We start from the raw sequence: 16,061 nt of genomic DNA, 5'->3' as shown, positions 1-16,061 counted from the left end.
CTGAAATGGCCTTTGCTTTACACACTGTTGCACCGATTGTGCCAATTAGGATGGCATGCTGTCAGTCATACCGCCATAGTTTGTTTTACTTTACGCGCAAGTGAAGCAGAAGCTGCAAGCATGAGCATGTCACCCTAAACGATGCTTGCTCTGCACAGGCCTGCATGCACAGCCAGGACGCTGCAAGCCACAGCTCACTCTTGTGGCTGCAAGCCACAGCTCACTCTTGTGGCTGCTGCTACGCTTGCGTTAAAGTGAAACGAATTACAGTCGAAGCGTGGCAAACTTTGTAGTCTTGGTTGCCGACGGAATGCTCTTTTGTCTTCACTTAGGGCCACTGGCATCTCTTCTGCTTGACGTGCTGCCTGTCCCAGGCGCCCTCACTAAAACGATGACAAAGGGTCAGGCACACGTAACAGTACCTAGCTTCTCTTTTAACCCGCATCACCACTGTCCGCATCAACCCTGTATGTCCGCTTCAACCCTGTATGTCGCTTCGCGGTCGTGTCCGCCGTTTTCTTGCACGTTTCGTCCATTTATTATGTGGAGCATGAAAGCACGAAATCACTTTCACGAACGGCTTTTTGGATTGTTGTTACCATAACGTCCCGAGAGATGCCCCAACCCGAAAGGTGACACGGTCCTATTTTCGTCTCGATTTGGACCTTGGCATACTTATCGGCGACATGAGACAAGTGAACATTGCTGACTGGGAAGGGCAGTTGTCTTTGGTTCGTCGCCCCCTTCCCCGCAGTCGCAAGTTTTGCAGGTCACAAAATTTAAAACCAGCGTTTTTTTTTCAGCTTTTTTTTATCATGCACCGAAAGTTAGCCCGCCCCCCTGTTTTCATTCGATTTGCATTCGTTTTTGGGTGGGCTATCTCTTGGGATATAACGGTATAGTTAAATGCCGGTTCCTACGTTTGCATTTTACCACGGCCGAGTGCATTGTGATTTCTTGTGACTGCTTACGGCGAGAGAGCACACCGTGGATCAGAGGAGCACACTGGCTGGATAGATCTGGAAGTGTGTATAAATAGACTGGAGGTTTTGCAATGTCTGCAAAATCAAATCTTCATCTATGAGAAACGTTAACTTACAACAAAAGTTCCGTGCTTTCGGATAAATCCGAAAAATTTTGAAAAACGCCCACCGGTAGAATTTTTGTCAATTCAAATTTATCCGATTCACTCCAAATTTCAGTGTACCAATGCAAAAAAAATTGACGGTATTTCGCATGTAAGTCTGGTCAGCGGACAGGGTTAATGGTTCTGGGAAAATTCCACCCCAGTTTTCTTTCAAATCTCGGACTGTCGACAGAAGGGATCTTCCCGCTGTTCCGGTTTCCAGTTTGGGCCACACTATTTGTGCTTCTTAGAGGAAGGAAGAGCTGTGTTTCTGTAACAGTGAAAGCTATAAACCATATAGATTTCATACAAGTGGGAAGAGGGGGTGGGCAGTTGAAGCTTCTATATTACACCCTTTACCACTTCACCCCACGTAGCCGTGGAGCGAACTGATGGATACGGTGCAATGAATACTAGCTTCCCAGCGACTGCCTCTGGGAGTTCATTGATTTTAAGCTATCAGTGTTTATCGAAGCAGCACTTGTTTGCAACTGTTGCCGGGGGACAAATTAGTATTGCCGGCGGTAGTGGCACCAATGCTGGATCCAGCTGAACAAAAATCAGTCGATACAAGGGCATTCTTTTGAATCTATAGCACACGTTTATGCATGGATATTATTTATTTTTATTGAAAAAAAGAAAATAGAAAACACTAAAGTTGAGCTTCGAATTTCGGAGGATTGGGAATCAAACAAAAATAAACTTACGACAAGCTCCAAATTTTCACCACACAATAAACCCCAAAAAACAGCCTCCGAACTTGACAAGAAATAAGCTCCGAAAACGCAGAATACTATTTATAAGATTGACAAAAAAGTATTTCAAGTCTACGGTGAAACCATGATGCATAAAGAATTGGGAAATACTAAATGCAGATTTGAAGTGTTCCAGGGTCTGCCAATAGATGGCGCCATTCTGGCCTCGCGTTGTAAGCAGTCGCAAGAGGTCACAATGCTCGGTCGCAGCCAAATGCAAGTTTGTGAACCAGCCTTAGCGGGGACATAAATATTGAATGTGCATAAATGTACCTAAAACGAGGATCACCATAATTTGTTGCCATGTCTATGTTTGTGTTTATTTCGGGTGATTTACCTCTTTCTGTCGCTGTGTCACCCGTCTCTTGTCTCTGTCGTCTCTCTGCCATTCTTTTCTGAACTATGTGCCCGTCAAGTGTTGTCTGCTGCCATGTTAATTTTATTAAGTTGATCAGTGTCTAAGAAACACAAGGTGTGACTGTCTTCAGATCCAGAAGAAAAACCAAAATAGGGGATTTTTGCTTTGAAAAAAATTTGAACCAAAGAAATATGGGCGAAATTAATCTTTTCTCTCAAAGGCGTTTTGGCTCGTGGTACATTAAATGAGCTTAGGAGCCACACAATATTATTTTGGAGAAGTTGTAGAAAGTGATTGCAATGTCGCTGTCATTGCCCAGAGTTATAGAGCCTTCTTTGTCTTAGTGAATCAGGAGTGAATTATTTCGAAAATGTTCAACGAAGATATGCAAGTTACAAAATAAAAAAAAAGGGTAATTGTACAGGACATAATTTTATTTTACCGGAAAGACGAAGATCAGTCACAGACGGGACCTCAACTACCACAGTCCATGCACTTGTGAGCAACTAACTACATTTGAGTGTGCATCTTACAGAGCTAGGCCTGTATGGCCTCTTCTCCGTCGTTCTGTCCTTCCAGACTTGAGGCTTGCTCAGAACCAGGTGTCTAGTTTTCTGGTGATAGTGCAGCATCTGATGAACGGGAGCTCTGAGAACCAGATGCAGCTCCTCGCACGCACCGGAATACCAACCATCGGAGCTCTGATGCAGAGGGTGGGTCTTTCATTGCATTCGCTTTTTGCGTGACTTTCATTGTTTTTAATTGCAGAACGCATTTTAACGGAAGCGAAGTTGGAATTTGTATAGCTGTCCTGTCGCTGTCACTGTAGCTGTATTATGCCCACATCAACTAAATTTAGTGAGCTAACTTAAGGGGGGACACTACCCAAAAAAGTAAATTTTTGAACCACTTGTCTGATTTAAATTATATTTACAGGGCTTGTTTCAGTTGATGTTGATAACATTTCTGCTAATTTTTGTTAACCTGGGTGAAGTATAAAAAAAATTGCAAACGTTCAAAGACGAAAGTGGGCGTGTCTGCTTAGGAAAACTATCGTTTTGAAATTACTTATAAATTTGTTGTTTTCATGTGTTACATTGCGTTAGGACAGTTCAGAGCAGATAACTATGGAGCTATATTTCTATGTTATACCATCTTTCATGACAAAAAAGCTACATAAACACAAATACAGTTTTTTTAGATTTCCATCTTTTGTCCAAACTTTTAGTTCTTGAGCATGAAAAATGACAAAAATAAAAAATACAAGCTCATAGTTATCTTCCCCTTAAAATTTCACCCCAGAAACACTCATAAAAATCAATCCAAGTTGCGTATTAACAAAACGATAGTTTTCCTAAAGTGAAATTTATGCCAAAAAGTGGAATGGAGAAAAATGCGTTCAAAGTGCTCCAACCTCTACCTTTTCTTTAGCATCAGTGAACCGAAAATAATTTATAAAAAATTAACTATGCAGTGTAAACTAATGAAACTTTCTGGCAATACTCTCTAGATGTTGGTGGATGTAAATATGACATTTTTCAAAATCAACTTTTTTTTGCAGAAATTGTTTTTTCTGGGTAGTGTCCCCCCTTAACATCTTGCAAAATATAAAGGGATGCCACCATGTGTCACATCATCATGTGGTTGGTGCCAGTGTGGGTCAACTGGTCATGTGGCCTGTGCCACTATGACTCGCATGATCACGTGACACTGTGTAACCTTGGGTGTCAAGTCACGGTGTAATGCGACGCCATGTCAAGTGATTACGTCGTGCGACGTCAGGTCACGTGATGTTACAGTGTCACATGACATTGAATGACACTGTGTCACATGACCTGACTTCAAGCAACGTGATCACGTGACAACATGATGTCTCTTTGCCCAGCTCTGCTTGTACATCTCTAATCTGTTCTGCGTGTGGGACGTATGAGCTGTAGATCTAAGGGGCAGCTGAACTTTTTCAAAACATATATTGCACTTAGGGGGGTCTAAATAAAGTCAAATAATCATTTAGCCACTTCCCTCCAGAGCACGTGTGCTCTGCAGGGGCATTGGTTCCATCTACCTGCCATGTGACATGAACAGGCAAAAAGCAGCGGTCTAGCTTACAGAATAACTGTTGTGAACGCTAACTCGGAAGTAGCAGAAAGTTTTGGGGGCAGTCAATCCGTAGAAAGTTTATTGTGACACGACAATTGCGTGGCTTTTGCACGAGTGGCGCTATCTTACCCTACTGGCACAGTGTGTTGTACCCCCCAGTCAGGGTTGGGCAGAAATACTCAAAAATGTATTTGGAAATACAAATACTGGGATACATTAAAATAGTAGCTAAAATACTGATACTGAAATATATCTGTAAAAGTGTATTGCGATACGTATCGGAAATACATTTTAAAAAGAGGCAAAAAGTATTTGGAAATACAAATACAGGAATACATTTAAAGGAGGGCAGAAATACAAATACAGAAATACTTATACTGGAATACATTCTCCAAATTTGTTTGAGACGCCAAATGAGATGAAGCTAGAACTTGGAAGTGGAAGTTTTTGATCCTGAAATTACTTTCCCGTAGGCTTTCACTTTGCCTTGAAAGTAGTGATTTTGGATGACGAGGAGTCTTTAATGGGCTCAAAAAACAAAACAAAAAAACATTCCATCAAGGACTGACCGCGGTCCCTTCCCTGACATCCTGTCTGTCTAACGAGGGATGTGAAAAGACTTCGACCTCTAAATAAATTCTATGTCATCCTAATCTCATCAAAACGTCGCCGTGCCCCTGTCCAATAAGAACGCCCCCTTCAACATTTATCACATAACGTCACGGTGGAATGAACTGGTATACTTTATCTGTAGGTGGTGGCCTTGAACATGAAACCTCACGCTGCTGTATGAAAGGGCAATAAGTACTTTCGTTGTAGGTTACCTCGTTGAAGATCGTGCAGGCAGTGTCATTTGAAATTTTCGAGAATGGTGGGCCACCTGAAGCCTCCGGGAACATATCTCTTATCTTCTGTTACGGTTGAAAAAAACGATACGGTGGCATCCCTGTTGTGAAGGTCCTTCCTGTCGACCCTCCGCCACCGACGCATGGATTGCAGTCCTCAAGTTTCGCCTTGCATACTCCAAATAGAGACCTCGTGGATTGCGACCTGATATTTCCGGCACAGGTGCGAGCTCTCCGAGAAACAGCGTGCTCGAGACGAGTTGCAGGTGTACAAGGTCTGGGTCGGCACAGCGAGGCCACGTCTGACCTTCTTCATGGGTTTCGAATCAAACACCAGAGCAAGGGGTCACTTTCATGTCGGCTGATGACGTACCCTTGAGCCGTGCAATATTACGGGCACAGCCGCAGACGCATTCAAATATGTGTTGAACTTCACTGCGTGAGTCATCCAACTATTTCAAGTCAACCACCGCCAGGCTCATGCTGCTACGGGATTGTGACTCGGTTTTGCCGGCTGGGTGTACTGTGTACGCTAAGGCAAGAGAGACGGTTAGCAGCGGGCTTTGGATGCCAGCAAACAATGACTCAAGAAATCCCTACCTAGGGGCCTGCGGCACAAGATTCTATGACTCCACTCCTGGCACGCCACCTGGTTCGAGTCTTCCAATACGCAACACTTCGCAACAGAAGAGGACGCATAGAAAATTAGTTTGAAGAATCAGAAGGAACCTTGGTCAGCATGGTAACAATGCCTCAGCATCTCCTTCACCTTGGTGCCCTTAAAAGTAAAAAAAGAAAATGCGTTCGAATGTATTTTTTTTGGGGGGAGGGGGGGGGGGAGGGGGGGGAGTGGGAGTATTTCTCAAGAGATGTAACGAAATACATTTCACCCTTATTGTATCGCGATACAAAGGAACATGCAAAATGTATTTCGAGACAGGAATACAGATAGTGGTGAAAAAAATGTATTGCGTTACAGAAATACAGATACGAAATGTATTTCTGAAATACTATCGCGATACATTTGTATCGCGATACTGCCGAACCCTGCCTCCAGTTCACCTTTATGAGGCACAAAGACCAAACAATGGTAGCTGAACAGTTGTCGTTTGCACAGACCATGTTTCTAGTAATGTAGGCTTTCTAGCCTCCCTGCATTGCTATTAACTGCTTGACTATTGTGTAGCGGTAACAGATGCGGTGCCTTTTCTTTTCCCGCATTTCAGGTACCAGGACACTGTATCGACGTAAATGTTTTAATGGCAGTTCAGCTACTTGTGGAGAATGCCAGCAGTGCAGAGAATGCTCAGGAAATGCTGAAGCTGGTCTATCAGCACATCCTCTTCGATTTCCGGATTTGGAGCAAGGGCAGCTTTCCTGTTCGACTAGGTTAGTATTTCTCAAGAGGAGTGCATTTCATTTTAGTTCTGGAATATCATTGATTCAGTTACTTATCTTCGGTGGTTTTATCTTAAGATTATTCTAAAACTGTCAAATTCTAAGCACTCCAGAAATGAGTTTCCATATCTCCATCTCCATTAGTATCACTGTATTGAGTGGACTAAATCACCCTGTCCAACTTTAAATAAGCTATGAAAATAAGATTTCTATGTTAGAACACCATAATTCACCTTTAATTTTCTGGAGTGCTACAGATTGAAATGGAGCTTCATGTCTTTTTCGTGTCAAAGTGTTAAAACATTGTTGTAGGCCATTGAGGCATTTGGTTTGACAACAGGAAACGGTTCAGAAATATTTCTTTGACATTAGCACGAAACAAATGCTTTATCTAGCCACACTTTTGTGGTAAATTACGGTTTCCTAGCACACAAAACTAATTTTTGCAATTTATTTGACTTCGGTTTCGTCCATTTGGCCCATAGTGTAGATTCTAACTTCACTCATGACATCTTTCTCAAGTGTTGCTGTTGAAAATGTTTTCAATTGGGCGACTACGCTATCATTTGGTGCTTGACATCAAGTCACCCCTAGAAATATAATGGGTTTAATGAGTGTTTGACTGAAGTTCATGCCATGAAGTGGGTGTACCCTGTATGGTTGGGTTTTTTGGGGTTATGTCTGAAGTTATGAAGCTGGGCTGCTTACTGCCTTCTACAGTGCCAAGGCTTTTTTTTTTGTTTCTTTCTACCAGGACATATCCAGTACCTGACCACCATTATCAAAGAAGACAGAAAGTATTTCAGGAAGAAGTATGGTCCCAAGTTTCTGCTCGACATGGTCCAGATGTTTTATAGGTTTGTAGACATTGACTTTTCTTTTTGTAAGAACGATTACTAATATTGTTTGTATACAAGGTGCTATATTATTTAATGAACTGCAGTAATCTCTCGTTATAACGAAGTCAACGGGACGGCAAAAAGAAAGTCGATATAAGCGGTAATTCAATAAAAGCGATAGAGCCACATAAACAGTGCCAGTGGCCTTGAAGGTGGACTGGAACACTGCGGAACACTCTGACCGTATATTTAATCAAACAAACCTTGGTTATGAACATCTCGTGGCAGCTTTACTGACTAAAAAAAATAATTAAGTGGAGTTTGCTGATAATTGAATCCGGGCATCAGTTCTCGAACTGCTCCAGGCATTGCGAGAACACTGTCATTGCCGCTGCACTCCAGTTTGTTTCGATGCAGCCGTAGGATGTTTTGCGTCTCCGCAGTTGTTGTCGTTTCGCGAGGTGCCTCTCCGACGTTGCTTTGTGTTTACCTTGGCTGCATGCAAGCTCTACGATCGCAGCATCCATGACAGGAGCAACAACGGGAACGTGTGCTTCGACAAGCGCAAATGTACCAAAGTTATCCTCAGTGGCTTTGCCAGCATGTTTTCACACAGGAGATCGTTGCACCTTTGGAGGTCGTGCGTCGGCTCGGCATGCATGCCCACGAGAGAAAATTTGACATCCACGAAGCAGTTGGCCATCTTTCATTTTGGGTCACGGGCACGCTTTCTCCTGCATGAGAAACTTCTCGAACCAGTCCAATATTCCTTGCTTGTGCTGAAAAATGGTGGACAGTGTCGAACAGCCGATGCCGGAACGTCAACGTCTTGGTGATTACGGACTTGGGTCGGCCACTTTTCTCAACCTCGCAGATCTAAGCGACTTTCGGTAAACACTACCAATCTCCCACGTGACGCACGTGTGCGTGTAGTATGCCGCAGGCGCACCTGCCAGGTGTGCGTGTCGGGGCTCCCGAAGGTATGATCTCCTTCAGGCTTTGTCACTCCCTTGACCCGATTTCGACAAGAGTCAAGCGGCGTTGGCCGCGGGCGCCGTGAGTGGTGTCGGAATGTTGACGCTGCTCTTGCTGCTTCCTGCTTGCGTTCCCGAGTTGGCGCGTCGGCATCGGAAGCGGCACTCTGCCGGCTCTGCGCGCTCTGCCCTCCGTCACCTGTTTACTCCGTTTTCCCAGTTTGCCGTTTGCCTCGGTGGAGGAGGGGGAGGGAACCCAAAGGTCTCCGTGCGCCTCCGTGTAGGCTCGCATGCTTTCGGCACCGCGGCCTTCGTAATAAGTGTGGTCGGCCGCACATACACTTCGAATAATCCGGTTCAAAATGCGTGCATTTTGGTTGGGACCATGTTGAACTTCGATAAAAGCGATAATTCGAGAAAAGCAATTTCGTTATAACGAGGGATTACTGTGTGTGCAGTTCTTTACAGTTGTCAATTATAACAAACTTTTATGGTAACTATTAGGGCATAATGAAAGTGAGTTGCATTATGTTATAATGATGCAGATCTAATAGAAATCTAAAAATCAATATTTTGCTCGATGAACATTTTACCTGTAGTTTTAGGGTCGTCCTCTTAATACTTAAAGCAACGGATCTGGTCACAATTCCTTATGAAAGTCGCCGTGATATCGAGGCATAAACAAGAGTGAAATACCCTTGCCTTTGCGTGCCTCTTTGTGTCTTATTTTCAAATACGAACCGTCCACGTTATTGAGTAGTTAAGCTTCTCATGTTGCTCGCTTCTGCATCCCGCTGGAGCCTTTGCCTGTTTGAATGACGGCACACCCTGTCCTCCAGCGATTGCAGCCTCCTGTCGTCGGACGACGTGAAGACGATTCGGATGGCCGTCCTGGCCCTCGTTCGTTTCTACATGCTCAGAGACGTCAACATCCAGGACGTCAATGCGGTCGTCTCGTACGTCTTGTCCCAAAAGAAGGAAGAGTTGGTGAGTCTCCGCGGTCTCGTTTTCCGTCGCATCGCGGCGTCTGGAACGCGTCTCCAGCCGGCATGTTTGGCGTCTTGTTCCTCTCATGTGTCGAAGGCAATCTTGAAGCGGCAACAAATGACGTTGCAAAGGCGTTTTCTCTAACGGCGTTACGCCGTTGGAGAAACGCTTCAGGCACTGTAGCTCGAAGATAAGAGGTTGCACAAGATATGTAGAGGTTAGTTTAGTGTTGCAATTGTAAACGGTTGGTTCACACTTGTGATAGAGTTGTCCATCCGACGTCCTCGTGCTTCTTGCGTGTGTGTGTCGCCTGGAGACTGAAAGTGGACGGCTATCGGGGTGGATCCATGAGATGGATGAACGTGGCGGCTGAGCTTGTGGAATTGGGCGGTGGCTTGTGCCACCTGGCGATGAATCAGAAAGTGCAACATCACTGTTGCTCTGCCAGCCAACTTTTTTACAATCGCAACGTTTGCTCCCCTTTGTTGTGACGGTGGCCGACGGTATTATGCGAGTTTCCGGGGTTACCGCATCGTTGTGGGCTACGGACAGGGTCGATGTCATTTGCGGATATGGTTATTGCAGGGCACAATTGTGGAAATCTCAATGACTGGTGCTGTGTGTAGAGGCCTCTTATAGTAACCGCAGTCGCAGTCACAACCCAGCTGTAATAGTTTTTTTTATCACTACGATTATCTTTGTTTTTCCAGACTCACATTTTACTTTGAATGTGCGTAGTGTCTATTATGAGATCCCCTTGCATTTAATTAACTTGCATTAATGCATTAAGCATTTAATGTGCATTAGTAACAAATGAGAGAAGTTTTGCATTTCCAGAAAGTGTTGCTCTTTTAAACCCAATGAAGTTCTCAGGGCCAATTCAGCATTTTTTTAGCTTTGCTCAGTTTTGACCTCGTGTGATATTTCTCATTCGAAACTCTTACGGGCTCCCACTGGTAAGTTATATGCGGAGGATTAACTAGCTCATCGACCTTCTGGAAAACTTGGTGCTACTTTGTGATCTGTGTTGTGATCCTTTACTCACCTTGAAACTGTTTCAGGTGAAAGAAGTGGTCGAGATTCTGCTGCAGCTACTCGACGGCTCTGCCACGAGGGACCAGCTCGTTCTACTGCTTTACGAGCCCAATTGCGCGGAGCTCTTTTATTGCCTCCTCCTGAACCGAGAGTTCTCGAGCTGTACAAAGGTCAAGGTGCTCAAGGTAGGGAAGTCTCTCTTGCTCTTGTTATCCTTACAAAGCATGCATTCAGTGATGGATGTTAGGTGAAGGTATAATCAGTGTGGGGAAGCAATCGATACAGCATGTCGGGTGATATGCACTGGGAAATCAGCTAGAGAGGTGCTAATCTATACTATATGTCGTACCGCGTTCCACATGGCATCGTGTGTTTCGAGAACACCTCTGATCGGATACATTTTGTTTCGGTGCATTAATAAGACAGATAGGAAACGCCAGAAAGACAATGCGGAGCTGTGTGGAACTGTGTCCCAATACTCGATCGGATATTGGGAGATCCGGCGTTCATATCCCGGCTCCGCCAAAGATTTAGCCCTTTGGCGGCTTCATAGAATTTGCTTAATTCAATAAAGAATGGTTCATTCATTTGCATATTTTTGATTATTTCTACATACTAAGTATATAAACATACATTGCAATCAAGACATTAGTAACTCCTTTCATGAAATGTTAACCCTACTGTTTAACTACCCGTAATATCCCGAGTCATCGCCCATCCCCGAGCCATCGCCCACCCCATTTTTTGGGCCAATATCGATTTCCGAAAAAACACCGAGTCATCGCCCACCCTTTCAAATACCCCAGTGCGGACTCTGCGATCCGCGAACACTCATCCTACCCGAATGACGCGGCCGCGGACCTTACAGTTCGAGGACGTCCGTGACAAAGTAAAACAAAGAAGGGAAAGACACTTCTTTTTGTTTACCTCCGTGAGCGACCCCAAAGTGGTCGTGTATCCGTGCGAAAAGAAAACGATGGAGATAACAAAATAAGAGTTTGTTAATGTAACCGCGGAGTGTTGGGTCGAAGTCTGTCTCCGCCGAAGTAAGGTCACCGCGAACCCGCTCCTTCTTCCCGCCCGTCGCGACAGCGGTTGTGCAATATTTTAGGCAAAGCCAACGCGTAAATAAAGCTCTGCTGGAACGCCCTACACAGACGTTTGCAGAGCATCCCAACCGTGCATCGATAGCCTGCCGTGCACGGACGCACGTATGTACGCACCAAACAAAAAGTTGCGCAAGAGCTTGCAATTGACAAGGCGCCCGACTTGGCCCCACGTCAAAGTATTTGCCAACGCGACCGCCGGCTTTCCCGCTTTCCCAGCATTGCTCTTGGTCGCTTCTTTGGTCCGTCCGCTCGCTCGCTCGCTCGCTCGTTGCGCCTGGTCGGTTTTTCTATTTTCTTGTAGACTTTTCTTTCTTTTTTTTTTACTAACTAGGAGAACATAGTGGTGACATTCTTTCACGGAACAAACGTTCGCGCTATATGCAGATCGGCGGTGTTTCTAGCGCGTATGCAAGCAACGGACTTCACTATAGCAAAATATTCTTTCGTGAGCATTTTTTTCTATAAAACAAGGAAACTAAATCGAGTTTTGAGTTTGATGTATCTCTTGTGCATCAGCGCTAGATACGCAGAGAAAAATAGGTGGTTTTTTCCGCTTTTTTTCAAGTGTTTGTGCTCACCCACCGAGACATGGCCCACCCCACTTTTTTAATGAATTTCAGGTGGTAGGGGGGTGGGCGATGACTCGGGATATTACGGTAAACCGCTTCCTTATGTAGTTTCCTGCCTCCAGGGTTCTTAAAGAATAAAGATACAGGAGGGAGTTAATAAATTACGACAGTTTATGACATAGGTGTGTCTACAGGTTTTCCCGCTCATTTTAATCCAAGCGACGACCAATTTAATCCCGGGGTCACTCAATTTAATCCAAGCGCCATACAATTTAATCCAAGCGCCACACAATTTAATCCCGAGGTCAGTCAATTTAATCCACAATAGATATATATATATATGCACTCATTGGGGGTGTTCAGTGGTCGTGTTTCGCTTACACATTTGGTAACTTAGAACAATTGTTTATACAATTAGAATTTTTGGGAGGCAATTGAGAATTTGATCACTAATGTGATTACTTTGAGTTACTAGTCCCACTATTGACGAGGCTTAATTGATATGTTGGTTACTCTTTTGAGAGCGCAGCTCTTAGGCACCCGTTTCCGGCTTAAGCGGCGTCGGCGTCGCCGTCGCCATCGGCGTAACCACGCGGTGAATGATGGGTAAATTCCCCCGCTAAATTTAGCGGAAAAATTTCCCCGCTAAATCTAGTGGAAAACTTTCCCTGCTAAATCTATCAAAAAATTTTCCCAGCTAGATATAACGAAAAATTCGCCCCGCTGATTCTAGTGGAAAATTTTCCCCGCTAAGTCTAGCAGAAAAGTTTCCCCACTAAATGTAGTGTAAAATTTTTCCCACTAAATTTAGCGGAAAATTTTTTCCCGCTAAACCTAGCGGAATGTTTTCCCCGCTAAATCTAGCTGAAAATTTTCCCAGCCAGATTTAGCGAAAAATTTGCCCCGCAAAGCCTAGCGGAAACGTTTCCCCGCTAAATCTAGTGGAAAATTTTTCCCGCTAAATCTAGCGGAAAATTTTCCCCGCTAAATCTAGCGGAACAATTTACCAGCTAAATTTAGCGGAAAATTTTCCCCGCTAAGTCTTACGGAAAATTTTCCCCGCTAAATCTTGTGTAAAATTTTTCCCACTAAATTTAGCAGAAAATTTTTTCCCGCTAAATCTAGCGTAAAGTTTTCCCCGCTAAATCTAGCTGAAAATTTTCCCAGCTAGATTTAGCGAAAAATTTGCCCCGCAAAGTCTAGCGGAAAAGTTTTCCCGTTAAATTTAGTGGAAAATTTAGCGGGGACAATGTTCCGCAAGATATAGCAGAAAAAATTTTCCGCTAGACTTTGCGGGGCAAATTTTCCGATAAATCTAGCTGGGAAAATTTTCCGCTAGATTTAGCGGGGAAAATTTTCCGCTGAATATTGCGGGGAAAATTTTCCGCTAGATTAAGCGGGAAAATTTTTCCGCTAAACAGCGAGGAAAATTTCCCGCTAAATTTAGCAGGAAAAATTTTCCGCCTAATTTAGCGGGGACATTTTTCCGCTAAATTTAGCGGAGAAAATTTTACGCTAGATGTAGCGGGGAAAAATTTCCGCTAGGCTTAGCGGGGCAAATTTTCCGCTAAATCTAACTGGGAAGATTTTCCGCTAGATTTAGCGGGGGAAGTTTTCCGCTAAATATAGCGGGAAAAATTTTCCGCTAGATTTAGTGGAAAAAATTGTCTGCTAAATTTAGCGAGACAATGTTCTGCTAGATTTAGCAGGAAAAACATTCCGCTAGATTTAGCGGAAAAATTTTCCGCTAGATTTAGCGGGGAAGCTTTTCCGCTAGACTTTGCGGCGCAAATTTTCTGCTAAATCTAGCTGGGAAAATTTTCAGCTAAATTTAGCGGGGGAAATATTCCACTAAATATATCGGGGAATATTTTCCGCTAGATAGAGTGGGAAAAATATTTCCGCTAAATTTAGCGGGGAAAATGTTCTGCAAGATTTAGCAGAAAAAATTTTCCGCTAAATTTAGCGGGAAAAATTTTCCACCAAATTTAGCGGGAAAGCTTTTCCGCTAGACTTTGCGGGGGAAATTTTTCGCTGAATATAGCGGGAAAAATTTTCCGCTAGATTTAGCAGGGAAAATTTTCGCTAGACTTAGGGGGACAAATTTTCCACTAAATCCAGCTGGGAAGATTCTCTGCTAAATTTAGCGGGGGAAATTTTACGCTCAATAAAGCGGGGAAACTTTTCTGCTAGATTTAGCGGGGAAACTTTTCTGCTAGATTTAGCGGGGAAAAGGTTCCGCTAGATTTAGCAGTAAAAATTTTCAGCTAGATTTAGCGGGAAAATTTTTCCGCTAGATTTAGCGGGGAAGCTTTTCCGCTCGACCTTTGCAGGGCAAATTTTCCAATAAATCTAGATGGGAAAATTTTCCGCTGGATTTAGCGGGGAAAATTTTCCGCTAAATATAGCGGGTTGAATTTTCCGCTAGATTTAGCGGGGAAAATTTTCCGCTAAATTTAGCGGGGAAAATGTTCCGCTAGATTTAGCAGGGAAAATTTTCCGCTAGATTTAGCGGGGAAATTTTCCACTACATTTAGCAGGGGAATTTGCTCATCATGCACCGCGTGGTTACGCCGACGGCGTCGGCGACGCCGACGCCGCTTAAGCCGGAAACGGGTGCCTAAGAGCCTCGCTGTAAAAAGAGTAACCAACATATCAATTAAGCCTCGTCAATAGTGGGACTAGTAACTCAAAGTAATCACATTAGTGATCAAATTCTCAATTGCCTCCCAAAAATTCTAATTGTATAAACAATTGTTCTAAGTTACCAAATGTGTAAGCGAAACACGACCACTGAACACCCCCAATGAGTGCATATATATATATATCTATTGTGGATTAAATTGACTGACCTCGGGATTAAATTGTGTGGCGCTTGGATTAAATTGTATGGCACTTGGATTAAATTGAGTGACCCCGGGATTAAATTGGTCGTCGCTTGGATTAAAATGAGCGGGAAAACCTGTAGAACAAGATACATTATGCAAATCATATGATGCGGTAGTCTAAAACTTTCCCAAAAAGACCAAACAGATGTGGATCGAACAGCTGTCACTCTGGATATGTCTGAGCTTGCTTGCCGTAAAATTTGTCGAGCAATAAACTCCACAGAAGTCTTCGTTTTTCTCTCGGCTATATTCTAAATGCTTTTTCAAGGCGACTGTATGACTATAATGTGTGTCGATTGTTTCAGCTGATCGAAGTACTGCTCAAAAGCGACAAGGTCTACGAGAAGTCAAAGTCGCGGCTGCGGCTCTCCGAAGTCGGGTTTGCGTCCTTGACAGGACTCGTGTCGGCAAACGAAGTGACCGCCGAGGTCGCCAAGGAGCTGGTCAACCTCATTCTCCTGACAGGTAAAATCTAGGAGCTTATATTGAACAGTCAATTGAGTACTAATTTAAAGGGGAGCTCCAGCGGTTTCTTGAGCTACCCAAACTAACACACATTTTTAGACTTTACTCTTCCTGTCAGGTTATTCATTATTTCTAGATTCAAAATAGCTATTGAGAAAACGGCGAAAGGACCTCATGCCAAAACCAACATTAAAATTTTCACGTATACCTTGCAAGCCGAGCAGGCAGTTAAAAAAAAGACAAGGTATTTTGCGCGTTTTCTCTCGTTTTGCTGGCGTAAGCTTCCTCGGCATTTTTAACGCCATCAAACTTCTTGTGACTCGTAGGGAACAAGCTTCATTGCTGAAAATCTGGCCGGAATTATAGAACATTTTATTGTCACATTTTTTATGTTGCCTGTAGAGCCTCTCAGCCTCTCGGACCAAACTTAAAAAGTCAATAACTTTGCGAAAAAGGAACCATTTGTGTTACTAGTTCAGGGGTATGTAACATTCTATTGAACCAATTTTCAGCCAAATCACTAGCTATCAAAATTTGTCCTTAATTAAGAGGCATACTCATACAAAGAAGCAGATACAAAAAGAACACAAGTAGTATGGTCTAATCTAGCTAA

The 16,061-nt window shown here is 43.6% G+C and overlaps 1 protein-coding gene across 1 annotated transcript in view; it reads left to right on the top strand.

The window, feature by feature from the left end:
• LOC8026231 (neurobeachin-like protein 1) overlaps nt 1-16,061 on the top strand; it is a 73,990-nt gene that overhangs the window by 23,742 nt on the left and 34,187 nt on the right. Inside the window, exons 24-30 of the mRNA XM_040223000.3 lie at nt 333-401; nt 2,819-2,952; nt 6,411-6,573; nt 7,337-7,439; nt 9,235-9,382; nt 10,444-10,602; nt 15,289-15,448. Of these exons, the coding sequence (XP_040078934.1) occupies nt 333-401; nt 2,819-2,952; nt 6,411-6,573; nt 7,337-7,439; nt 9,235-9,382; nt 10,444-10,602; nt 15,289-15,448 (936 nt within the window). The remainder of the gene's footprint in view (nt 1-332; nt 402-2,818; nt 2,953-6,410; nt 6,574-7,336; nt 7,440-9,234; nt 9,383-10,443; nt 10,603-15,288; nt 15,449-16,061) is intronic.

This window comes from Ixodes scapularis, unplaced genomic scaffold, assembly GCF_016920785.2.
Source record: "Ixodes scapularis isolate PalLabHiFi unplaced genomic scaffold, ASM1692078v2 PGA_scaffold11__112_contigs__length_91849675, whole genome shotgun sequence".
NCBI lineage: Eukaryota > Metazoa > Arthropoda > Arachnida > Ixodida > Ixodidae > Ixodes > Ixodes scapularis.
The sequence above is the reverse complement of the archived record's forward strand: the minus strand, read 5'-3'. Positions and strand labels throughout refer to the sequence as shown.